Source organism: Xenopus laevis, chromosome 5S (genome assembly GCF_017654675.1).
Source record: "Xenopus laevis strain J_2021 chromosome 5S, Xenopus_laevis_v10.1, whole genome shotgun sequence".
In the NCBI taxonomy this organism is placed as follows: domain Eukaryota; kingdom Metazoa; phylum Chordata; class Amphibia; order Anura; family Pipidae; genus Xenopus; species Xenopus laevis.
In genome coordinates, this window is record NC_054380.1 from 117,535,636 (window position 1) to 117,562,121 (window position 26,486).

At 40.7% G+C, this 26,486-nt stretch overlaps 1 protein-coding gene across 1 annotated transcript in view; it reads right to left on the minus strand.

Moving 5' to 3' along the window:
- slco2a1.S (solute carrier organic anion transporter family member 2A1 S homeolog) overlaps positions 1-19,897 on the minus strand; it is a 41,247-nt gene extending 21,350 nt beyond the window's left edge. The window contains exon 1 of the mRNA XM_018265891.2: positions 19,461-19,897. Coding sequence (XP_018121380.1) covers positions 19,461-19,541 — 81 coding nt within the window. The 5' untranslated portion in view covers positions 19,542-19,897. The remainder of the gene's footprint in view (positions 1-19,460) is intronic.
- Between the last annotated feature and the right edge of the window lie 6,589 nt (positions 19,898-26,486).

Consider the following 26,486-nt stretch of genomic DNA (forward strand, 5'->3'; position numbering starts at 1 on the left):
TCGAAAAGCCAAAATTTTTCTATACACGTGTACAGTGGCATTTTTGTGAAATTACACAAACAATTGTTGAGTGATCAAAATATGATGGCATGTTTGTCTATTTGTGTTCAAATCTGCAAGAATTTTAGCATAAAAATGACTTATATTCTGCAACTGGCAGGCAATAGCTTGTAGGTTATCACAAGATAAATTGTTAATGTTCATTTTGGCACTGAAAGATTCCCAGTGTTTATGGGCAACCTGGAAAGGGGAGGTCTCATGGAGTTTGGGAACAGCAAGTCCCAGAAAGAGGAACTTAGTGCATGTCAATCAAATGCCATGTATATTTTTTCAGGGCACCACACATTTTGCTGTGACCTTTTTAAGGGCTTTGCTATGGAATTCACTTTGGCTGTGTTTTACAGCAGGCAAGATTGTTCCTGTTTTTGTTCAATTTTATTTAAACTAGTTCTTTCTATAACATTACCTTATATGAACTCTGGGCCAGATGAACATTTTTTTTTTACCTTTCATTTCCCTATGCTTCCCAACACATGTTTTGAGAACAAAAAAGTGCAGCATGGGGGTTTTATTACTAAAAGCACCTTGATGGATGTACAGAAACTTGTTTCAGACAAGACAAAGTAGGTATAACAGGACAATATAACTGCAAAGTGTGATGATCTATTCCCTTAGCTCTAAATCACTAATGATTGCCAGGTTCCTTAAGAGAATAATGTTTACTTTGAGCATTTTGTGGGTAGAATTATGGCAAGGTCAGGGAATATCTCCAGGGTGAAAAATGTAATCAAAGCTTTCCTCTCAAACTCCATGTTCCAATGCTCATTTATATAGTCAGACATGTTTTTCACCATGCTATGCTGACAGGATGGTTGGAGGTACCTCCTTCTTTCTAAAGGGTTGGGAAGATATGACTAGGAAATTGGGCTTCAGGCATACAATCAGGGCCACCATCAGGGGGGGACAGGGGGTACTGTTGTCCCGGGCACAGATGGTTTGAGGAGTTAAGAGGGGCCCAGCCATGCTGCACTTGCTTGCATAGCCATGCCCCTGCCATCAGTGAGCTTCAGACTTCGGAAGGGCGGGCTGGGTGAAGCTTCGATGACTGCTTCTTGCTTTGTGCGCTCTGATTCACCATGAAGCGTAAGTCCCGGTAAAGTCGCATGGGGATTGGATGGGTGAAGTTTGAACCTCCCCTCTATTTTATGCAATCACCATGTGGTTTTACCGGGACTTACTTTTTACTGGCAAATCAGAGCACAGGAAACTGAAGATATCAGCATCTGAGCTCCCTGACTAAGGTAAGTGCAGTTTTCTCTTAACTTGTAGGGGCCCTGGTCAATTGTTTTTTTTTTTAAATAACTTGTAGGGGCCCTGGCCAATTTTTTTTTATTAATAATTAGTAGGGGCCCTGACCACTAATGCTTTTTTTTAAATAACTTGTAAGGGGCCCTGACCCCAAGGTTTTTTTTTTTTTTTTTTAAAACTTGTAGGGGGTCCTTGGCCACCAATTTTTTTTCTTTAAATTGTAGGGGGGCCCTGGGCACCAAAGTTCTTTTTTTTAACTTGTAGGGGGGCATTTAATGTTTTAACACTTTTGTCATGTGTGGCCTTCATACTGATGGCGAGGGGGGCCCAAAAAATTTTGTTGTGCGGGGTACTGGTGTGAAGCTCCAATTTTTTAACAAAAGTCAAAAATAGAAAAACAAGAAAATATATAGTGAGAGATACAAAATCAAAGAAACACAAAAATGTTATTGAAAGATGGTCTCTTACCAGGGTAACTCCCAGTCCAAAGGTTTGTCAATTTTTATTTGGGAAAATACAGAGCATTCAAATGTAGTAAGAGGTCATCCACTAGTAAAGCAGTAGCCAAAGGCGTTTTTATTAAAGTAAAAAAATCTTTATTAGGACATACAGTATGTAAGCCTGACACGTTTCATTTTGTGCCTGAGGTGGGCACTTACTCATAGCCTATGAGTAAGTGGCCACCTCAGGCACCAAACGTGGGCAAGACAGAAAGAGTGTAGGACCTTTGGTAATATACACCAACAGATTAGAACTCAAGATTTCGGTTCTTTTCTATTTTTAACTCTTTCTTATCTTTAACTAGCTGGTCTAGTTAGGTATGCAGAACAGTGAATGGGAGACTATATAGACATAAAATGGGGAAATGATATCACAGAAGTCATAAGGTTCTATGATGTGTTTTTGATCCTCAGTTTCAGCAGAAAATTCGGCAAAACTATTGGATTCGAGTTGCTATGTCCAAGCTGAAAATAACATCTTCCTGCATGCATATTGATGATTGCATGGGGCATAAAATTGAAGTTGCCAAATGTGTGAGTCCACACAAACTTTCATTCTCAACAGCAAAGCTGTAAGCATTGGCCTGAAAGATTGGAACAACAGAATTTGGCCATCATTGTGTGTGTCCAGTTGTACAGTATCCATTTTTTCAGTCCACAGTTCAATTGGTTCCATACCATGAAGGTTGGTCAATGTATCACCACCTTAGGTCAACTGCCTACTGCAGTCAGAATTTCATGTTTATGGAACAAATGTCATTAATGAGAACCAATACTTTTACATCGGATGCATTTAAACTTTTTCATTAAGGGGCAGATTTATCAAGGGTCGAATTTCGAAGTTGAAAATACTTCGAAATCCGACCATCGAATTGAAGTACTTCGACTTCAAATATCGAAGTCAAAGTTTTTTTCATTGAATTTGGCCATTTGCGGTCGAAGTAAAATCGTTCGATAGAACGATTAAATCCTTCGACTCGAAGGATTTCAGCGATCGAACAAACGATTTTACTTCAACTTCAAAAAAATTAGAAAACTGCTCTAGAAGGTCCCCATAGGCTAACAGCACTTTGGCAGGTTTCATTTGGCGAAGTATTGAAGTCGAAGTTTTTTAAAGAGACAGTACTTCAATTATCGAATGGTTGAACTATTTTACTTCGAGTCGAAGTCGTAGTATCCTATTCAATGGTTGAAGTATCCAAAAAAATGACTTTGAATTTTTTTACTTCGAAAATTTCCTCTAATTCGACCCTTGATAAATCTGCCCCCTAAGTGTATGTAATAGCTGCTTAGCGTGATAGAATGTATTTGAGAATGGGAGAGTGTACATTGGGGAAGATAAATGAACAGCCATTCTGGTACAATAGGAAGTGGTCAGGAAGAGAGCGAGATACATGGGGTCTACTTCCTTGTCCCTTCAGGGGGTGTTTGATGTCTTTTTTCCGGACACAAGTTATTTTTCTATTTTGGGTTATGTGTGTGAACACCGGCAGCAGGATTGAAATCACAAGTAAATCCAAACTAAACAGAATTGGAAATGTGATATCAGCAATGGGAAACACAAGAGAGGCCAAGAGAAGCAATGGGGATACAGATAACATTGAAGCAAAAACATTAGGTAAAAGTTCAGTCCAGTCAGAAGTATTACTGATGCAATTACTTTCTAGAAACATGTCTGCAGTAATCCCTTTAGCTATGCTACAAATGATTAGCATCCAAAATGCATCTGAGTTTTGAATTATCAACTGAGTTTGTCATGACCATGGCGTTGACCAAAGGCAATGAGTTAACAGGCTTATGTTGGGAAATTATTTTACTTCTACATTTCTCCTACAAATTGTTCCTTTATCTGTAAGTTCCTAGATATACATTTTAGGTTGCAAAGGATGATTTCCTTCCATTACCTCCGTACTTTAAAGGAAAACTATATTCCCAAAATGAATACTTAAAGGAGAACTAAAGCCTAACTAAAGAAGTAGCTAGAAATGTTGTATATAATAATTTGGGCTTCTATACCAGCCCAAGGCAGCCACAGCCCTTTAGCAGTAAAGATCTGTGTCTCCAAAGATGCCCCAGTAGCTCCCCATCTTTTCCCCTGATCCACTGCACATGCTCTGTGCTGCTGTCACTTACTGAGCTTAGGGAGCCACTCACAATATACAGTACACATAGAATAGAAATGTCACAATATAAGGCTGATTAGTAATTAATACAGATAATGTCTACATGGCAGCACAGAAACCAGTGCAATTAGCATAAGAATCAGCCGTATAGCATCTGCTTATATTACAGACAAACCTTATTTTTTGCTTGATAATTTGCAACGACCCCTAAGCTTAGCTTCTCAACAGCTGCTCAGAGCCCACTGAGCATGTGAGTGTCACAGACACTTTCCAAGATGGTGACTCCCTGTGACAAGTTTGAAGTCCTGGATCATTGCTGCTATTGAGAAGATGAAACTTTAGGCTGGTGCAATAAGTTCAATATATAAAATATGGCATTTTTAGGCAACAGATAGTTTATCATCATCAGCATATGCATGGGGTCAACACATCTGGGAATTGCAAAACCAGCATAGTTCCTTTTGCAATCTCATGGCTGCTGAACAAATTTTAGTACAATATCGCAAATCCCCAACTTGGCCAGTATTTCAGGTATATAGACAAGAGAGGAGTGTGTGAACTTTTTAAAGGAAAAAATCAGTTAAATAAACAGAAAAGACAACAAAGTAACCCTGCCCCACCAGCACATTTAATATGGGGAGATGGATAATAAGTTATCCTGTATATGTCAAAGGGCATTTGCAGAGATGGTTTGGAGATATTACAGCTTTTCCCAGGAGGGTTTTTTATATGTTCAGGGCTCTTCGTATTTTTGGGGAAAATGAAGATTCTCACCAGGTTCTCTGTATTCAAGTTTCAACTAAAATTCTCTGTCTCTGTTGTTACCACCTGACAACTAAGTGGCTTGCTTTTATCTCTGCATAAGGCTGTGAATTGTTTTCTCTGTCAGTGCCCTTTTGTTCTTTATCTCTGTTTAACTTTCTTTCTCTTGTATCCCAAGTTTGTAACAAAGGATTGTTTCCAGCTATGTAAAAAGAGAGAACATTTCCCACTTGGAACATTGCCGTTTGTGATTATTAGATCACATATATGCTGCCAGGAATGCCTACTACTGGATACTTTGTATACACAGTCTCATATTGCTAGATTAAGGCTAAATGACTCTGATTATGTTATCTGGCAAGAACTGTTTCTGTTATTCGTTGCAGGGATGGGTCCATTACAGATCCATATGAAGAATTTTTATATTATAGCACTATGGTGTGCATCTGTGGCCCCAACCCACAGGACCTCACTCTGGCATGGGGCAGACAATAGTGACAATAGTCACATGTTCTTTTCTATAATAAGCCTTGATTTATCTAACCACCTAATGATGCTCTCATGCTTGGTCTGGTAGGTGGTTTCCCCACCGGAGCTAGGGAGAATCCTGCCTGATATACAGCATGACTAGGGACTGCCGAGGTAAGAAAAAGGGGAGGGTGTTTGCTCGTTCCAGCTCGTTTAAAATATGTGAATAAACCATCAAGGGATTATCACTAATACATCTTATGGACCTTTGCCAAATACAAAAATAATTAATGAAATATATATATACAGGTATATATATGAAAGCAGTCTGTCCCAAGGTTGTATATCAGCTCACCCATTAAACACTGTGACCCGGGTGTAAATGTATAAACCCCGGGTCCCGCTCCTGGGTCAGCTGTTGCTGCTAACTCGCTGAAGAAATGTAAGCAGGGGAAGAAGCTTACTCACCAAATGAAGAGGGTGGCCGGGTGCATTGACTCGAGCCCGTAGCCTGAGGTGAGTAGCAATATGTGCAAAATTGGCGAGCACTCCAGGTGGGTAAAATCAAGAGGTTAAAAACAAAACACCTGACGCGTTTCGTATCCACGATACGTAGTCATACGCAAAACATTCAGGGGTGCATATTGGCTTATTTAAATCTAAAAACGGACATTACATCATTAATTGTTTAATTGAAAAACCACAATTGATTAACCCTGACTAAGAACAAAATGAACAATTTAACACTCAAAATAAATTCAAGCACAACCGCTTTATACAATTTTACAATTCATTAAACCAATTAATGTATATCCTAACTATAATATAATAAGTAAGCGGTCAATGGAATGCCGAAAGTTTATTTACTAGATTGAAGAGTAATAATATAAAAATGATACCTAAAATGCCCTCTTTGGATTGATCTCTATCTAAAATTCATATTGTCATGTCATTGAAAGCTGACACTAAAAACGGACTAATGTTGGGAATGTTTTTTTTGAACCACACACATTTTGTATGCTGTAAAAAAAATATTATATTACTTGATAAAACAATTCCATAGATATCCAAAAAATATCCAAAGGATATCTATAAACGTGCGCTGGGGCTTTACAAATATATTGACCGGTTCAATCTGAAATCGAGCGAACTGCATATCCAAGGGATATCTATAAGGGGCTTTTTGCCTATGACTACGTATCGTGGATACGAAGCGCGTCAGGTGTTTTGTTTTTAACCGGTTGAAATAAACTCTTGATTTTACCCACTGTGTGGATCTGGAGTGCTCGTCGATTTTGCACATATAGGGACTGCCGCTCTAAAACATGAAGTTATAAAGAAAATAAGTGCATGAACACAATGTTCAGTTGGGACTGTGCTGAAATTCTCTTTCCTGCCATATAAAGTTTCCACTGTGAATGCATCACCCCTCTCTTTAACTCTTTATGAGCTCATCAAGCCAAGCACACATCTTCTTCCACCTGAAACAAATACAGTTAGTCCTTTTTTTCAGAGTAAAAATTAAATGAGCTGGCAAAATTAAATTTCAATGTCATACTGATGTCATACTAACAGGCCTATAGTTTTGAGTCTGAGAACGGATCCCTTTTTGAATAGCAGCACCACATTAGCAATTCACCAATCTCTCTGCGTCAGTGAATCCTAGTTGGTTCTTGAACGAGCAGAAATAAAAAGATGTCATCATTACAAACTGTTAGCTTTTTCTGTCTTGGCAACTCCATTACCCCAGTCAATGTCTGGAAAATTGAAGTCACCCATAATAATAACTTGACCTACAGTAGTTGTGTCCATTTGTAATAGTAGTTGGGCCTCAAACTCAGTATTCAAGGTGGTTTGTGGCATACACCAATGATAATTTTCTATCTTTTTGCCAAGTCAAAATCTCAACCAAAGGCATTGTACACCCTCCCCAGTGCCATCCATGAATATTTCTTTAGACTAGATCATGGCTTTAATTCAGGTTTAAAATAAAGACAAACTCCTGCACCCTTTTTAATCCATCTGTCCCTCCTAAAAATGGTGTAACCATTTAAATTGGCAGTGACATGTTTCATCCCACCAGGTCTCAGTAATATTAATATATTATATAATAATAACTAATTATACCATAGTTTTTAGCGCATGCAATTAACTCTAGCTCTCCCATTTTACCTGACAAACACTGTGCATTTGCCAGCATCAGGGCTGCCATCAGGGGGGGACAGGGGGAACAAGGGGGGCCCGGCAGTGCTGTATTTTTGAAAGAGCCGGGCCCCCCTTACGAGCGGCCGTTTCGCAGGTTGCCGAATGCGGAAGTGCCGAAAAGCCGAACAGCCGAAGTCCCAAATCGGTGAAAAGACCCGAAGTCACGGAAACAGCCAAAATTGAAGACCCGAAGTCACGAAAACAGCCGAAATTAAAGTCCTGAAGCGGCAGGAGGGCCCTAGCGCCAATTCTTTTTTAAAAAAAATTTTTTTGGGGCCCCAATTATTTTTGTAACTTGTAAGGGGGGCCCTGGCACCAATTTTTTTTATAACTTGTAAGGGGGGCCCTGGCACCATTTTTTTTAACTTGTAAAAATGTTTTTTGTTTGTTTTTTAAAAAAAATTAAAAAAAAACATTTTTTGGCTTGTAAGGGGCCCTTGCCACCAATGTTTAAAAAAAATGTAAACATTTTTTTTGGGGCCCCAATTTTTTTTAAATTGTAAGGGGGGCCTCTGCCACCAATGTTTAAAAAAAAAAATGTAAAAATTTTTTAAACATTTTTTTTTGGGGCCCCAATTAGGGGGCCCTGACCATCAATAGCTTTTATTTTATAACTTGTGTGTGGTGGGGGGGATACTTTTTTAGCGCTGATGTCTGTGTGGTCTTTTAACTGTGATGTGAAGTTGGCGGGATATGGGGTGGGGCTTGGGCGTGAGGGTGGCCAAAAATTCTGTTGCACGGGGCCCCGTGATTTCTAATGGCGGCCCTGGCCAGCATACAATGGAGGTCACTACTTTTCCCTCTGATATTTACATTATTAAATGGAAAATTACATTTAAAGTTACTGTGATTTGCAAAGAAGATAATAATGCTGTTTTTCCATAAGAGGTGTTAGCCATAGGTAGGGTTGCCACCTAGCTGGTAAAAATGATGGTTGATCCCAATGTTATTAATAGGGAAAAAGATAAATATATAGGAAGGCCTGTATTTTTTTCCGGCAAAGGTGGCAACACTAGCCATAGCACAACTACATAATGTTCATGAAAATCCAGTGCACAGGTGAAGATGTCATACTGGGGCTCATTTATCAACACTGGGCAAATTTGCCCATGGGCAGTAACCCATGGCAACCAATGAGATTGCTACATTCATTGTTCTACTTGCAGCTGGTTTCAAAAAGCTAATCACTGATTGGTTGCTCTAGGTAACTGCCCATGGGCAAATTTGCCCAGGGTTGATAAATGAGCCCCAGTGTGTTCTAAAAATCTTTAGAGAAGGCATAACAGAACAACGCTGAATAGCTTGCTGTGTGTGTCTGAATATTTCCCTTTTTACTTCCTCAGCAAAGGGTGCTATGTTATTGTTCCCTGTTAAGTGATGAGTGAGGGAATCACTGGAACTTGGTATTCTATAAAGCAATGTTATTGTAAAGGTGGTATAAATTGTAGGGGAGTACTTGGCATTTGACCTGGTTGTAAAAGACCTAGTTCAGTGTGTTCCTCTTGCCCAGGTAAAGTTCTCTTTCCCATAACCTTTATTATCATGAGTAAATGTTCAAGTGACATTAACCTTTCCTCTGTCACAGGCCCCTACAAATAAAATTCTTGTCAGTTCAAAAGCAGCCGCATGTTTGCTTAACATTAGTTTGTATTTGCTCAAGCACAATAACTACCTTATTCATTTTGCTTCCCATATTTATTTCTTTCCCCACAATGATTTCTATTGCTATTCTGGCAAGCTGCCCCTTTAATCAGCCAGTCAGTCAGTGTAGTGTTGCTGGGGGCATGTATTTATGGCTCTGTACACCCAAGGTTGGACCCTCAATATATGGAGAACCATCAAACAATTCACAGTGCTATGTGACATTTATACACAAACCATCAGTTGTATGACCAAGCCCAATAGCTTACACTTAAAATGCAGGAGTCCAACACCAATTTGTAGAAGAAAATGCCATTTATTAGCAGGGCATTTTGTACTCACATTCAGACAGGCTTTCACATCGTCGGCACACACAGATTTTATACACATTCGTTTTGGATGCAGACTCGTCAACAGCCACTAAAGCATTCCACTAGCGAAAAATACAACCCCAGTTGCCATAGACACATCCCTTTCCAGTACCTTGCACCACCTTCCGGTCCTAGCAGTCTGGCGTACTCTCTACGCCCCCCCCACCATACTCCGGATAGGAATTTTTCTGTGTGCCACCTTCTGGTCCTAGTAGTCCGGCTATGCTCTATGCCCCTCTGCCCTACTCTGGATAGGAATTTTCTTGACCCTGCTTCAGGATGTTCCCACTGGCCCTAAACTGTCACTTATGTCCTATCTTGGCTTAGCCATGGCTCCTAGGAAACGACCTCCTTGTTGGGGTCTGAGCTACCCATTCTAGCTTCCACCCTATCTAGCTGAAGTAGCTAATACCTCTTACTAGAAACCCTCATTCTACCTGATCCTGTCCAGCCAAAGTCTAGGAGAAAAAGAACCACGCCCTGGGTGTGTCCTCCATGTGCACTTTCACCCTCTAGTGGTCGGGGTGTAAACTACAACTAAACTTGTTTTGCTCTAACACTATTTCCACCTAATGGCCATTCTAACGCATTACAATTATTCCCATTACTTTTGTTCTAACCACAGACATATAACATTAACAAATTTACTTCACATCACTCTCACATATATCCAGTACAGTAACAGTAGCATTCACACCAATTATTTGGTGTACTCCCTTACACAGTGAGTAGGGTTGCCACCTGACCGGTATTTTACCGACCTGACCAGTAAAAATGATGCTTGATGCCAATGTTATTAATAGGAAAAAACTGCAAGAATTTAGGAAGGCCGGTATTTTTTTTCCAGAAAAGATGGCAACCCTAACAGTGAGCTATAAGTGTCCATGTCCTGTGAAGTTCCATACTACTACTAGCAGCATAAACACAAGTTTCAGGGCTTTTCATTACCATTTTTACCATGAATAGTGGAAAGAAGGAAACGGGGAAATGTATGTTATTTACAGTACATGTTTTCGGTTACTACAGGCCCTCTTGAAAGACTGTGGCTCATAACAAACATGACAGGAAGTGACCTCACTAGAACAGCTCCCATGCCAAATAACAAGGCCACTTCCTGTCATGAAGCTACTTGAGTCTGCAAACTATAACCCACAGTGTTATTTCATAGAGGGTCTGTGGTATACTGGAACAAGACGTCTAAGCAAAGCTCCCACTTAGAATTTATTGGAATTGGTAAAAAAGCTTACTTTTAAATCTGTTGTTAATTTGTGTTGTTACCCTAAAACATTGATTTTTGCCAACAATCTTTGCTAAGTCATTTTTCTGCTAGATAAAAAGAAATTGAGAGAGCACACCCTATTCTGAAGCATCATGGATTTAATTAAGTCATCTCCCAGAATTTTCCAGTAGTGAACAGCAACCTTCCATTTGTGGGAGAATAAAACTATAGTCTATGGCATACCTCCCAACATTCGGGAAATGTAAAGAGGGACAACATCAGGTGCGTGAAGTGCAGCGAAAATGTTGTGACCACACCCATTTTATGGACACCCCCCCTAATTACCATGTCCATTTTACAAAATTTGGCAGGTTCTGAAAGGGTAAACACATTTCTGAGAATTTTTGGGCCATGTTTTATGTGTTATACCAGTTTTGCTAATGAAGCTGAAATTTCCCTTTCTAAGTTCTCCCAAGAGACATGCTTATCTTAAATTCTTACAATAGTTTCTTTGCTTATCTTAAAATGTATCGAAGTGCGGCCGCTCATTTTCCTGGGCTCTTTGCCAAAAGGCCTCTTATTTTAATTAAGTTTCAGAAACTTTCTGGCATCAGTGCAGGAGATCAAAGAGAAATTCTGGACATTTCATTAAGAAACCCAGGGCAGCTTGCTGAGCTGTCAAAATCCGGACTGTTTCACAGAAAACTAGACAGTTTGAAGGTACAGTATGTTATTGTAACACACAATTAGACATCCTATCTAGAGGCCTGCTGCTAGTCAAAAAGGTTAGGCAGAGTTATCATTCACTTTAGTTCCTGCCCCAGTGAAGCCTATTTACATTCATGCAAAACAACAAGGGTCAGTTTCATCTGGAGCCAATTAACCTTCCTGTATGCATTCAGAATGTAGGTGGAAACCTGAATAATAGGAGTAAATCCACACAGATATCGAGAGAAAATAAAACACTTTGCTGATAGTACTGACGTTGGAATCAAACTCAGGATCCCAGTGCTGCAAGGCAGAAGTTTCACCCCACTTGCTAATGTTTTTGGAGTGGCTCACTCATTGACATTAATGGAGGTGGAGGGAAGAGGTGTTGTCTGTGCAGCCTGTGGAATTTGTGGAATTTCACAGCCCTACCATATTTATCTCTATAACTGTAATATAAAGGATTGGTAGAGTCCTATATAAAACACATTGCTGCCAATAACCAGCTTTTTTTGTCTCAGGCAGCAATATAATACTGTCTCTAAAGCATTTTTCCTGCCATTAAAAGTGCACGAAGTTAGTCAGAACAATATAACCTTTTACAGAATAAAACACATGAAAACAGATTTGTTCTCAGTAAACCTTATGACATGTCTTAATTTGCTTTGAGCAATGTCTTTTGGGTTACAGGGACCATTTTTATAAAAACGGTTTAAATCCTACAAGTTGCATTTTGCATTTTGCTACTTTTTTTTGTAGAGAGATGACTTTATTTGGATATAGATAGAGACAATGTGCTCTCATCTGATTGGTCATGGCCACTTTAGTAATATTCCTTGGCTTCTAATTTTTTTTCTGACTTAATTCTCTTCCTATTTCGTCCTTTGATTGTGTCCTGACACTGTCAGTCTGAGTAAAAGAAGTATTTACAATGAATATTCTTAGTGGAAGTCTGTTCTGCAAGGATTATGTATTCTTGACTCATTTAAGAGATGCCAGTAAACTCAGTTAAGTGTCATTATGACGGCGATTCTAATTCGGTCCAGGCATTTTTAAGTCCATATCCCACGCTAAAGCAACTCTTGACATGAAACAAGCTATTTAAATTTTTGGGGACTGGAACTTTATTCGGTGGTGACATGTCATGGAGTTAAATGACATCTCTTCTATTAATATGTACCACATGGCTTATGTGCGTTTGGTTTTAGTATGTCAGCATATTTCAGCATCACACCACTGGCTGTATAAATGCTCTGTTTTCATATATATATATATATTCCGAGATCTGAAGTCGGATGTTGAGAAATGCTGCTAGTAGTGGTTTAATAAATATATAAGACACTGGTTGTTAGCCTCACCTATAATTGACAAGTATCAGTAGCTGTATGTAGTATTTCACAAAAAAAATTGGTGAATTTATCGACTACAGATGTCAGAGGTTAATACCTTTATGGCTGAGCAAAAAGTACACCTGCCCTGAGGGTAGCAAGCTAAAGATGAGCAGGAACAGAAAATAATGAGTAAAGAGGTTCCCAGAAATGACATTCTGTCTTAACCACAGCTAGCCTGCTGATGGTGGGACTTCCAATAAGGGATACTTAACAGCGGCTATTGTCTGTAGCACATTCATGTACTTTAAATTGTTACTCAAGGCTTAAATCACACAGAGATATTCTGGCCTTGTCTTGTAGGTTCAGGGATTCCTTTAGCCAGTGCTGGAATTGGGGAGAGATGCGATCCCTTCACTTCTTTATTTCTGTGAAATATTATCCCCTCAGTGGGGATGCAAGAGTTTTGAATCCTCGAACTTGCCTTTGCTCCTATTCCCCTCTGCATGCAAATACAATACAGAGATACATTATAATATAGTTAAACATATAGAGGATTAAAGTAGTAAAGATAGTAAAGATAGAGAAGTGTTAAACAGATAAAGGAGGTGGAGGCATCCAGGGATGAACTGGGGGGCCCGGGGCCCGCCGGAAATACTGTCCAGGGCCCCCCCTCTGGATCCCCTTGCCCCACTACTTTGACACCGTGCGGCACGTATATGCGAACGGTGCTGAGCAATGCCGCAAATTGTTTTTTTTTGGTAAGGCCAAAAAATCAGGAGAGGGGGTTTGGCCTGGGGTCCACCGGGTTTTTTTCCCAGTATCCCGCTGGGCCAGTCTGACCCTGGAGGCATCAGAGAGTGTTACAGAGAAAAGGAGAGAAGAAGAAAACAGGGGAAACAAAAAGAGAGAATGAAGGTATTAAACAGCAGCAGATTATGGAATGGTGAGAGAATGATATATATATATGAAATAATCTTGGGTAATATAGAATATGATGGGGTTGTGCTATGTTATGACGCACAATACACAGAAAAGGTGCTGTGTTTGCAGAAGCTGAATTGTCAGCCAAGAAAAGTCATATACACAATTTTTGGGGTCCCTACAGGTCACATACTGGGCATCAAACTGTGTATTGGAAGGAAATGCCAAAAAGGAAATAGCAAAATGGCTTTGCTTTAAAGTGGGTGAAACCAGAAAGTACTGGTGCGTGAGGCTTTTTATAACAATGGGTGTGACTTATGGTTGTGGGAGGGACTTGTTTTATCACGCTGCGCTATGCTCAGCACAAAAAGCATCCCTACACTTTTTTCACTCCAGTTCAAGCGCTGCCGTTAGCTCATAGCAAGAGAAAGGGTATGGGAAAACATTGGTGTCTCAGTCATTCAGCCTCTAGGATTTGTAGGTGATTATATAAGTGTTCACCCCCAATGCTCACTCTAACCTCCATCAAGATGTGCTTTGGGTGAGAAAATGTCCATTCTGCCTAAATCTCACCCCGACAGGCCTGCAGGCTTAACCCCTCCTGCACTGATCCTAGCCGAACCTGCAAGATCATCTCCATAGCTGGGAAACCACTGCTCAAAGAACGTGTGAAAAATCGGGGTTGTTTAAATGAATGCAATTTGTTGGGCTATAATGCATTTAAATTAAAGTCGAACAATAGGTAAAATCACTGGGGGTGGCAAATTGTTATACCTCCTACTTCAGGCTGAACTATACTTCTGCTGAACTATATTTTTGGATCCCTCTGTTGCACTGTGGGTCCCAAAGTACTGCCCAAACATCAGCAGAGACATCCCAGGAAATGATTTGCAGAAACACTCCAGCCCAGTGCAGCACTTACTGCATACCTCCCAACTGTCCCTTTTTCAGAGGGACAGTCCCTCCTTTGAGAGCTCAACCTGCAGTCCCTCATTTGTACTGGAAAGTCCCTATTTTCTCAGCACTGAACATCCAGAAAAAGATACAAAGTTTCTAACTTAACTGGCTTTTGGCAGCCCAGAACAGCTAACGGGTGCAAATAAGATACTTTGTAACAATTTTGAGATACAAAAAAAAGTAATTGTAACAGTTTAGATCAGGAGAAATATTTTCAAACTTTCATAACCTGCCAAATTTTGGTAATTAGGGGTTGTGGCCACAAAAATGGTTGTGGTCAAAAAATTCGGCGAGCTACGCACGCCAAATGTCTTTGTCCCTCTTTTTCTTTCCAAAATGTTGGGAGGTATGCTTACTGACATAGGCTACAGCAGCTCAGTCTATTGTCACACATTAATGCCATTTTGCTTGCCCTGACAGAGTCACAATGTAAAATCACGCACTTTTTAGGTCCCTGCCCAACACCAGCTTAGTTCTATTATGTTGCTACAGAGGGGTCAGCATGAATGAGCCCCAAAGGCTGTTCCCAAGGTTCCTTAAAACCCAGATTTAGAAGCAGCCTTTTCTCTTGGGCTCTCTTGCCAAACTGACAGATAATGAACAGGAAGGTACTTTCAGCTCCGGGAAAAATGCATGATAAAATAAGCACTGAGGAATTACACATCAGGTAAGGCAAATACCTAGCCTTTGTAACTGAGGTTATACATTAATGATAATGTGAATGTATAAACAGAGGACTGGCAGTTAGAGACATTGATATCAATCAAATAGTTAAAGGTTCTGAAAATAGACTGATTATCTAAGCAACTTTGCAACTGCCTGTTGTAGTTTTTAATATATTATTTATTATCTATATTTTCTATCATTGGTACTAGGCTTTCCAGCAACTAGGTAACAGTTTCAATTCTAAACTGACGAGAAGCAGTATAAATCGTTTAGTAAAAAAACACCATTTAAATATAATTGTCTCCAATATTCGGAAGATCACTTTAAAGTGAACTTTAATATGCGGTCTGTTGTCAAGATGTAATTAGTGATAACTTAGATGTATGGGACAGCCCTGCTCACTTCTGCACATGCTGTTGGAAATACATCTGACAAATGATATGAGGCAGTGCTCTGTACTCTGTCACATTTTAATTGGCATTTCCCCCCTTAAAATGAAGTCTTGCTGTACCAATGGACAGAGATGTGAGAAAGATTAAAATTAAATATATATAAATAACTAATTCCTGCGTGATAAACATGTTCTTAGAGGACTGGCAAGAAATGTTCCATTTCAAAGCAATGTGTTGGAGGAGAATGGAATGTCAATGTCAGGAATCAGCTTACAGTAAGCAGCAGCGATTGGTCATCTGAAGCATCTGAAGCAACATTTAGGCATATAATACAGAGACAGAGTTGTGTTATATTTTAAATAATATAAGTGGTTATTTTAATTCTTATAATAATAATATATATACTGTAATATATATATTTTTATATTTGGGTTATAGCATACCTGCCAACATTTTGGGAATAAAATGAGGGACAAAACATTTTTTTTGACTGTGCCCATTTTTTTGGGCACACCCCCTAATTACCATGTTATTACAGTTTTGCTAATGAAGGTGAATTGCCCTTTAGGGTCAGTCCACATGAGCAGATTCAGGGAGAATAGTCGCCTCAATACAAATTGCCTCTTCTTCGGGGCGACAATATCCCCAAACTGCCTTCCCCCTGCCCTCCGCCAGCTAAAATGAAAATCGCCTGCGGCAATTCACACGCGGTTCTTTGTTTTCCGAAGTTGCCTGAAGTTTCCTTGTGAGGCAACTTCGGAAAACGAAGCGCTGCGTGTGAATTGCCACAGTCGATTTTCATTTTAGCCGGCTGAGGGCAGGGGGAAGGCAGGGTAGCCCGAAGAAGAGGAGAATAGTCGCTGGGGTGACTAATCTCCCCGAATCTGCTCGTGTGGACTGACCCTTGAGCTGTGAGTCTAACGTCTCCCAAGAGACCTGTTATCTTATATTGTTACAATTACTTATTTGCTTATCTCAAAATTGTTACACAAGTTTCTTATCTGCAGCTGTGGATGTTAAAAACATTATTTCTTTACCTGCCTGTTCAGTGCAGAGAAAATTGGGACTTTCCAGTACAAACGAGGGACTGCGGGTTGAGCTGTCAAAAGAGGAACTGTCCCTCTAAAAACGGGACAGTTGGGAGGTATGGATAGGTTTTATTCTGCTACAGGTATGGGACCTATTATCCACAATCCTCAGGACCTGGGGCTTTCCGGATAACAGATATTTTTGTAATTTGGATCTTCATCAGTCTACTAGAAAATCATGTAAACATTGAATGAAGCCAATAGGCTATGTTTGTTTCCAATAAGGATTAATTGTATCTTAGCTTGGATCAAGTACAAGCTACTGTTTTATTATTACAGAGAAAAAGGAAATAATTTTTAAAATTTTGGATTATTTGTACGAAATGGAGTATGATAGAAAGCCTTTCCGTAATTCTCAGCTTTCTGGATAACTGTTTTAAAATGTACATGTCACAATATACAAGACAGATATGGGACAATGATATGTCAAGAGTAACTGTCTCACTGGAAGTCCTACAATGTATTATGACCATAATTCATTCAGTCATTATCTATTCCTGTATTGCAGTTTGTCTATTAAAACACCATCTATCACATTTATAAAAATACGTTGCCCTTAAAAAAACAATAAAACGATACCCCCAGTGTGCTTAATCCCCTGTATTTAGTGGTACGTATGCTGCAGGGAAGCGAGTCTCTACAGGTACAGCTGTAAGAGATTTACAAGACAAGGAAAGCATACGTTGTTTCAGTAGGTACAGAAGACAGTGACAGTCACTAAAACAAATCATTTGGGCAAGGATCCTGGTACCGGCTGAGGGTGAAAAACATTTCCAAGATCATTAGTGTCTCACATACTGATACCCTGCATCACAGTGGGACAGAGATGTCATTTTCATTGGTACTTAGCCTCAGAGGACCCCATATATAGATAATGTCCTTGCTAGATTTACATGCTATTTCTGTTATAATAATAATTTCCTTTACTGATTATAAGAGGAATGCCCATCCTGCAGCCTTCCTACTGTTGCTGAGGTACAGATGTCAGCCTATACAGCTTAGAACCACCAGGCTCATTCATAAAGGTAAGCAGGACTGTATTTAGGTCTGATGCTGCCCTAGGCATCGGACCTAAACACGCCCCTACGTCGTGCCCGATGACGTCATGCGTCGGACGCGTCAATGTCATGTGACGGGTGCGTTGATGTCATGCGACGTGTGCGTTGACATCATCGCCCCATGCACATGATGTCACTTCTGCATTCTTCCTCAGCCGCCCTAGCCCTCACCCCTCAGCTCCATCACTGGATTTCCTATGGAAACCATGGTGGAGGGTGGGGATGGGTTGTTTTTTTTTAAAAAAAAAAGAAAAATGAAAATGGAAAAATTAGGCACTTTATATAATAGGCCTTTATATAAATACGGCCCTGAAGGTAAGTTTACAATGAATAAAAACATATATTCTTAGAATTCTTCATGAATCTTAATATTAGATCACGCGTCGTGCGCACTGATGTCACGTGACGTATTCAGCGGAACTGACGTCAGTGCCCCGTGCACGTGACGTCACTTAGACATTTTTCCTCGGCCCCCCTAGCCCACACCCCCTCAGCTCCTTTACCGGATTTAAAAAAACAATTAAAATGGAAAAATAGGCATACGGTATTTAAATACGGCACTGAAAGTAAGTTTACAGCGAATAAAAACATATATTCTTAGAATTATTCATGAATCTTAATATTAAATCACACACAAGCACTGGGATCTAACATGGGGAAACTGGAGTCTGTTTTCTGCAGGAAAACCAATTGTAAGCTCATGCGCTCTATTGTAGTGAGGAAATATCACTTGTTTTTTTGTTCTCCAGAGCAGTTTGTTAAATCTCATCTATAAACAGTAAAACAGGAGGATAAATTGTGATGAAAAATGTAATTACTTATCCTTGCCAAGTACATACTCATGAGGGTAGCATCTCTGCAATACAGTAGAACCCCCATTTTACGTTTTTCAGGGGACCAGAAAATAATATATAGGTGGGACCACATAACAACAATGTAAAATGAGGGAAAACTTTAAATCAGGGGATGTAAAATTGAGGTTCCACTGTATATGATAACCCTAGTTTTACCCAACACCAAAGGCAATCAAATGTTTTGCACAATTCCTAATAGATCAGTATAATAACCATTTATATGCCTTTATTTCTAAAGAAGAATAGAAGGATATTTCCACGGTAATTAAATGGTTGATGATTTATCAGTCTAAAAATGCTTGTTGTGTCCTGGGTGGTCCTGCTGTGGGCTTGTAAACAGCAGACACTTATATGGAACATTATAAGCAAAGTCCTGAAGAAGGATTCTCACAAGACCATAATAGTGATGCTATTATGGATCTTTATAAAGATCTCACAAGATCATGGTGGTGATTCAGTACTATCTGCCACTGAAAGCTGGGGGTGCTCTCGGAAGTCCCCTAGGAACGTTTTAGCAGTGGGCTTTTATCCAAGAGGCAGATGGAAAGCATCAGCTTGAGTAGCACTTGTACCCAGTGCAAACATAGCACCAATGTATTCATAAACTGACATTTCCTATGAACATTATATTTTGCAGTTACAATCAGAAAATACTGTTGGAAGAAAGATATAATTTGAACATGCGATGCTAAAGTTGTCAACCAGACCCTCATACTACTTCATACTTCTTCCTCAAAGGCACCTGCACCTCTACAGTAAGGTAAGAAACAAATCATAGTGGCTTCTTCTTGATTCAGCCAATTGGGGACAGCAACATTAGCAGATACACACTATATGCATGGTACTCTGCTACAAAGTAAGTTGTGCAAAGAAAAGCTTTTCTCTTACCTTGATGTTATTGAAGATTCCCTTCTTGCAGCCAGTTATGGATTTACTCTCCGCCTTGCTATCTACCAGTTTGACTCCCATGTTTAAAAGGTAGCAGCAGCACTTCTTCAGGTAACCCAAATTTTAGTCCTAAAGTTTAAAGGCAGAACATGCCAAGGAATGTAGATTTCAGATTTGAGCCTTCTACCTGTATCTGTGCCCGAGAGACTAATTTCTGCTCTGTCTTCTGTGCATTCTCGAACAGCCTCTGTCCTATGCTCTCTCCCTGTCTGTGTCTCTCTCTCTCACTCTCTCTGCTCAGGTGTCTGCTGAGTTTTAAGTTGAAGGGGGAAGGATTTGCAACTTTTCCACTATGACAGATTCCTTTTCTCCTTCTCCGCCTACTTTTCAAACAATTAGAGGAAGAAAAAATGCAGGAGCGGAGAGAAAGTGAAATATAGATAAAGTCAGAGAGAGTAATCTGACAGGAGAGCACTGAGCTGAGGCGAAACGGGAGACACTTTAGTGCATATAATCAGTTTCAGCTATGATATCATGTAGTAAGGCAATGTCCTTCTGTGACTACATGTTTTCAGATCCTTCACTCTGTATGGGGAAAATTGCAGAGTTGACAGCAAAAAGGATACAAGCAACACTAATTCAAGGGAAAATAAAAACATAGTGTTTTTCAAAGGTACTTGCCAGCAATACTAAAACATATTTGACAAGTCATAGCTATAGATCTCCCCCCAGACCCTGCTTTAGCACTTCTTTCAATACCTCCTCTCCATATTACCATCGCGAAAAAAAACCCTACTAGCAGCAGCATGGACAGTTATACCCTGATAATGGGAAAAGAATCACACACCACCCATCGGAGAATGGGTCACAGAATGTAACTCTATTATGCGTATGGGAGAACTGCTATCCTATTCTAACAATACCCAAGGCATTTATGTAGGCACATGGAAAATGGCTTTCATCTCTATAATAGGTGATTTTTGGCCCAAAAAGGTGCAAATGTTCTTTTATGGTCCAAAAAACACCTATCATGCAGGTGGTTTTTATTTGTGGTATGGAGAACGGCAATAAATACAAATTCACCCCATTTCTCACATGAACTGACCTTCATACTGGGCTTTCCAGTCTAGTAGATTAAATGGCCATTCTCCCCAATTCTCAGGTTGAAACCACCCTACCATTGCTCCAAGTTCTCCAGGAGTGACAGTTTGGGAACCACTGACCTAAGGGAATATACTTTTATTGGGCAGGTTTGAAAATCCAGTCAAGAGAGGACCACATTGTCACAATGGTGCACTCCCTGTAGGCAAACAGTTTCATTAATGGGTGGGTGGCTAAATCTGGCAATGATTTGTCATCCTTTTTATTGCTAAATCTATGATCAGTGGTCGTTATGTTTTATCTCTCTATTGTATCTTTCCCATCCATAAATTTTCTTGTGCAAACAGACCATTCCACTATGACTCATAGACTCTTTCATGGATGAGACTAAAGGTGGCCATACACGGGCAGATTAAGCTGCCGATATCAGTCCTTTAGACCAATTCGCCAATTTATCTGTCCGTGTATAGGGGCTTCGGACAGGTCTTCCCCATCTATATCTGGCCACGATATCAAAAGGGAAGGTTTAATTTTTCTGCCTTTCTGCCGACCGACCCATCGGGGCCCATTGCTCCTCGTTGTAATCAGATTGTTCGGCCCTAGGGCCAAATGTTTGGATTACCCCGATATAGCCTTGCCGTTGGTGGGCATATTGGTGAAAGATCCACTCGTTTGGTGATGTCGCCAGACGAGCGGATCTCTTCATGTATGGCCAGCTTAAGCCAGCTTTCATGGATGAGTCTTAAAGTGGCCATACACATAGAGATCCGCTCACCTTGAGGTGGGCGATATTGGACGGATCCAATCACCCTAGGGCCCAGCGATCGGATTATAATGTCCGGATTGCAGATTGCTGGACTGCACCAACAAACAGATGCGATCCGCGATTCTACATGGATTTTTAACCCTCCCCGATTGACATCTGCCGACTTGCGGACAGATATCAATCGTGGAAGCCCGCCAGAGGGCCCCACACACGGCCAATAAGCTGCCGATTCGGTCTGTCAGCAGCTTTTATTGACCCATATGGACACCTTCAGCCAACATCACATGATTAGCATACAGTGGATAGGTCCATGTGTACCAGAAATATTCAAATACAATAGAAATAATTTTTCAAAATGATTTAAAAATAATTTTCCCACTACAGTTCTGTTTTACTACTCCAAATTTTTTAAATATAGGCAAAACTGCAGTTCTGTTGTAGTAGGTCAATGAAGCTTCAGCAGGGGGAAATACTGAACCTTTTATCAAGATTACTGTTAGTACAACTCTTCAAACAGGTCCATCACAGATCACTTGCATAACAAATCACAGCTCTTCCCATCAGGATCCACCAATGACATACCTTTCTGTCTCTCTCTTTTCACCCACACTTCTGCCTGTTGTTACTCCCAACTTTGACAGCTCCATCTCACAGATATTCCACTACCAGGTGCCGACCCACACTGTAGGGCTGGATCCCTGGAGGAGGGTATTGGAACTGTAGACCAGTTAGGGTGATAAATGATGCAAATAGTGCTTGTCTTCCTAAATGAGCTTTTATGTAGTTTGTATGCTGGATTAATAGCCATGGATTACCTGACCTCAAGCAAACGTTGAACCCTTAAATTATACTTCATTTTACAGATGGTTGTATCTACTTGTTTATTCACTGTGCAGCACATTATATGTGTTTAGCCTGCGCATCCTATTGTTGGGGAGACAATAGTTGTTAGTGTTGGGAGATGCCATTTAATCCTAAAGATAATTTCTGCTCTAGTGCAATGGAGAGGTCAGTTTGAAGAAAGCTTGATTATGGCTTAAAAGCAAGCAGTTCTGATCCCATGGAGAGTTGTGCAATTAACATGAACAGTCCCATCAAGCGTCAATCATTGTAACAGTCACAGTTATAGAGCTCCCCTGTTGTCACGCTTAGATGGCAGACTATCAGTTTCTTGGTCCCTGATAACCGTAAGCTTCTGTCCAGATGCTGCTAGTTGTGCATACACTATTCAGACTGCAGAGGGCTCTTCATCAACATCACATAATACATAATCCTTTTCCTGTGAACTGTACAGAATTAGAAATCATCCACTTTGCTGGAAGAGAGACTGTAATGTCTTACTGTAAGTGTAAGAATGGGCTGTAATCTGTTACCTTGTGTTTGTGCTATCTGCCAGTCTAGTTATTATAGTAAGAATATTACTGGATCCTGTTCAAAAGAGGGGTGCATTCATTCCCCCTTCATAGGAAACACAGAGATTGCCAGAAACAGGATAATGAAGAATGAAGTAAGGCGAAGAAACATGAAGAAAATGGGCTCCCCAAAAAAAGTTTTATAAGGGATATTGGTAACATGAAAGGGACAATGTAGAAGTTAATTTAAGATGCGAAAATTCAAATGACATGAGTTTGTCTACTGTATAAATTAGGATACAAGTCTAGCTGAAACTGTAGGGTAAGGGCACACCTGGCAATTCGGGGATATTTAGTCGCCTGGCGACTAATCGCCTCTTCTTTGGGGCGCCTAATCTCCCCGAATGGCTTCCCCCTGTCTTCCTCCGGTAAAATAGAAAAATCACCTGCGGCATCCGGCATGGCACACGTGGCGATTCGTTTCTCAAAGTCACCCGAAGTTTCCTCGTGAGGCAACTTTGGGCAGCTTCGGAAATCGAAGCGCCGCGTGTGCGATGCCGCAGGTGATTTTTCATTATAGCCGGCGGAAGACAGGGGGGAAGCCGTTCGGGGAGATTAGTCGCCCCAAAGAAGAGACTATTAGTCGCCAGGTGACTAAATATCCCCAAATCGCCAGGTGTGCCCTTACCCTTATTCAAAATTAAATAAAGCCAAGCAAGCAACTTTTCCTGATATCATGCTGACTGGGGTTCCATACCTGACAGCAGGAAGAGCACTTGATGGCACAGAGAAATGATATCTGGGGGCAGCAGGCAACATGCAACACGGCTGAAGAATAAAAAATAGAGACCAGTATGGTAGAGGCAGCAAAGGATTACCACTAAGGAAAAACATGTTGGAATGTTTTCTGCAAACAAAGCTGCACCGAAGTCTCTGAATATTTCCTTATATCTCAAAAGAGGAAATATGTGGCGGTGGGAGGTCAGAAGACCTCCTCCTTTTATTTATGGGCCATCTGTACAGATTTTTTAATGTAAAGGAAAAAACTTTCTTGATTAGCCGGGCCCCCTGCTTTCTGAAAGCTGCTGACTTCGGGAAGGCAGGGCGGGAGCACAAGGGGAGCTATCTTCTATCCATTCCTTTGCCTTATTGGTCACTGAGTTTAAGTCCCGGTTGAGCTGCTCAGGGATTGGATAGCTGAGGTTTGAACCTCTCCTCCAGCTCATCCAATCACAATGCAGCTTTACCAGGACTTGAAATTCTGTGACCAATAAGGGAAGAAAATGCTGTCACTGGAAGAAGATGCAGCCACCTGTGCTCCTCTCCTCCCTTCTGTAGTTGGAAGCTCACTGACAGCAGGTGGGCCACACTAATGAAGTATGGGCAACAAGTAACCCTTTGTGGTCCCTTTTGTGTGGTGGGGCCCTGGGCACCAATTTTTTTTTTTTACACGGACGTTTAAGGGGGGCCCTCACCACCAATTTTCTTACAAGTGGGGGGGCCCTGGCCACCAATTGTTTTTCCCCATGTGGGGTCCTAGCCACCAATATTTTTTAATGGGGGCCCTGACCACAAATGTTTTTTTTTGTAATGGGGGGGCCCTGACCACCAATTTTTTTTTATTAACATGTGGGAACCATAGCCACCAATTTTTTTTTTTTTTAGTGTGTGGTGGGGGGTGGACCTGTAGGTGGGGCTTGTGGTGGGTGCAGCCCAGGGGGCCCAGGAAATTTTTTCGTATGGGGCCCTGCGATTTCTGGTGGCGGCCTGCATACACACACACAAGGGTCCTAACTAGGGGAGCCAGCAGAAGAACTACGTGTCCCTCAGGGGCGTAACTACTGGGGGAGCAGGGGGTGCAACTGGGCCAGGGCCCGCACCCTCGCAGGGCCCCTCCGGCAGATTGCGAGCGCTGCAACCAGCTGGAGTCGACTGCAGCCGCAGAGAAATATCACTCGGACGAGGGTGGGAGCGGGCCCAGCTGCATTTGCGCCCTACGCAGCTGTCTCTTCTTCCTACCACTCTGTTTTTAGTGCCAATGCACCCAACCTGATCTTTCACATGAAACGAAGGGGACCCAGGTATTTCTTGTAGCCTTGACCTGCTCCTAATGTTAGAGTTCCCTTAAAGGCTTAAAGCCACAACTTACTTGTGGCCATTGATACCAAATAGGTTGTTGTGCCAGAATTGCTCCAATGTTCTTTAAAGGGATACTGTCATGGGAAAAAATGTTTTTTTTCCAAAACGCATCAGTTAATAGTGCTGGTCCATTTCTATCTATTTCATTTTGAAATCTGACATGGGGCTAGACATATTGTCAGTTTTCCAGCTGCCCATAGTCATGTGACTTGTGCTCTGATAAACTTCAGTCACTCTTTACTGCTATACTGCAAGTTGGAGTTATATCAACCCACTCCCTTTCCCCCCAGCAGCCCATCGGTAGAACAATAGGTAAGAAGGTAACCAGATAGCAGCTCCCTAAAGGTCCCCAGAGACGCAAAGATTTTTCTTTGCCGAACGACCGATTTTAGCGAAATTCAATCAATCCGTCAAATTGTCGTGAAGTTAGTGGGATTCGCAGATCTTACGAATCATGACATCTGTCATTCAATTGATCGACAAGGTTAAAAAATTTTATCGGCCCCAGTGCAATCTATCTATGTTTGCAGGGCCAAGCAGGCAGCTACTCTTCAGTTTTCCTGGCAATATCGCCTGAAATGGTATTTTTAATTGATGGACAAATCGTACATTTAAACTATAGTTTCGAGATAATCGTGGTCTCACGATAACAAAAAGATCTTTTAAAGATCTTAACATCTATGACCAGTTTAACACAAGATAACAGCTGCCTGGTAGATCTCAGAACAGCACTCAATAGTAAAATCCAGGTCCCACTGAAACACATTTAATTACATTGAGTATGAGAAACAACAGCCTGCCAGAAAGCAGTTCCATCCTAAAGTGCTGGCTCTTTCTGAAAGCAAATGAACAGGCAAAATGACTGGTTTAGGAATGAAATTTTATATTGTAGAGTGAATTATTTGCAGTGTAAACAGTGTCATTTAGAAATAGAAAATACATCATAAAAATCATGACAGAATCCCTTTAATGTGTGCAGTTTAGCAAAAATGGAGCTTATTACTGGTACACACGCAAACTTTATGTTGGACGTTACTTGTAGGGAAAAGTTCTGTATTGTGGGTTACAAACATGTAAATTTGCATCCAAATTTTGCAAATAACGCATTGCACTGATTTCATAAGTAAGCCCTACTGTACTCTACTGGGTATTACATATTTCTATCAGGCTGAAAGTGAAGGCTGCCGGCACACGTAAGTCAGAAATGCAGATGACTGCAAGTCTGTTAACTGTTTTAAAAAAATTTATGCCCACACAAACTAATTCAGTATGAAAAATATAAAAAATCCTCTTGTGGAATTGGCCAGTATCACTTTAACAGAGACAATCTAACCAAGCTCGCCTGTGCCAGAAAAGCTCTGCTGCATCATTAGTCGTATCAGGTATTTTTTTGCACAGAAACCTGAGCGGAAGAAGCAATAAGATCCATTTTGGGACAAGCTCAGTCATGCGAGGTATTGAGATAATCTTGCTTCACAGCGGGAGAGTCAACTGTGCATTTATGGTAAAGCTTTAATTCTTAGGGGCACATTTACAAAGCTCGAGTGAAGGATTCGAATTAAAAAAACTTCGAATTTCGAAGTGTTTTTTTGGCTACTTCGACCATCGAATGGGCTACTTCGACCTTCGACTACTACTTCGACTTCGAATCGAACGATTCGAACTAAA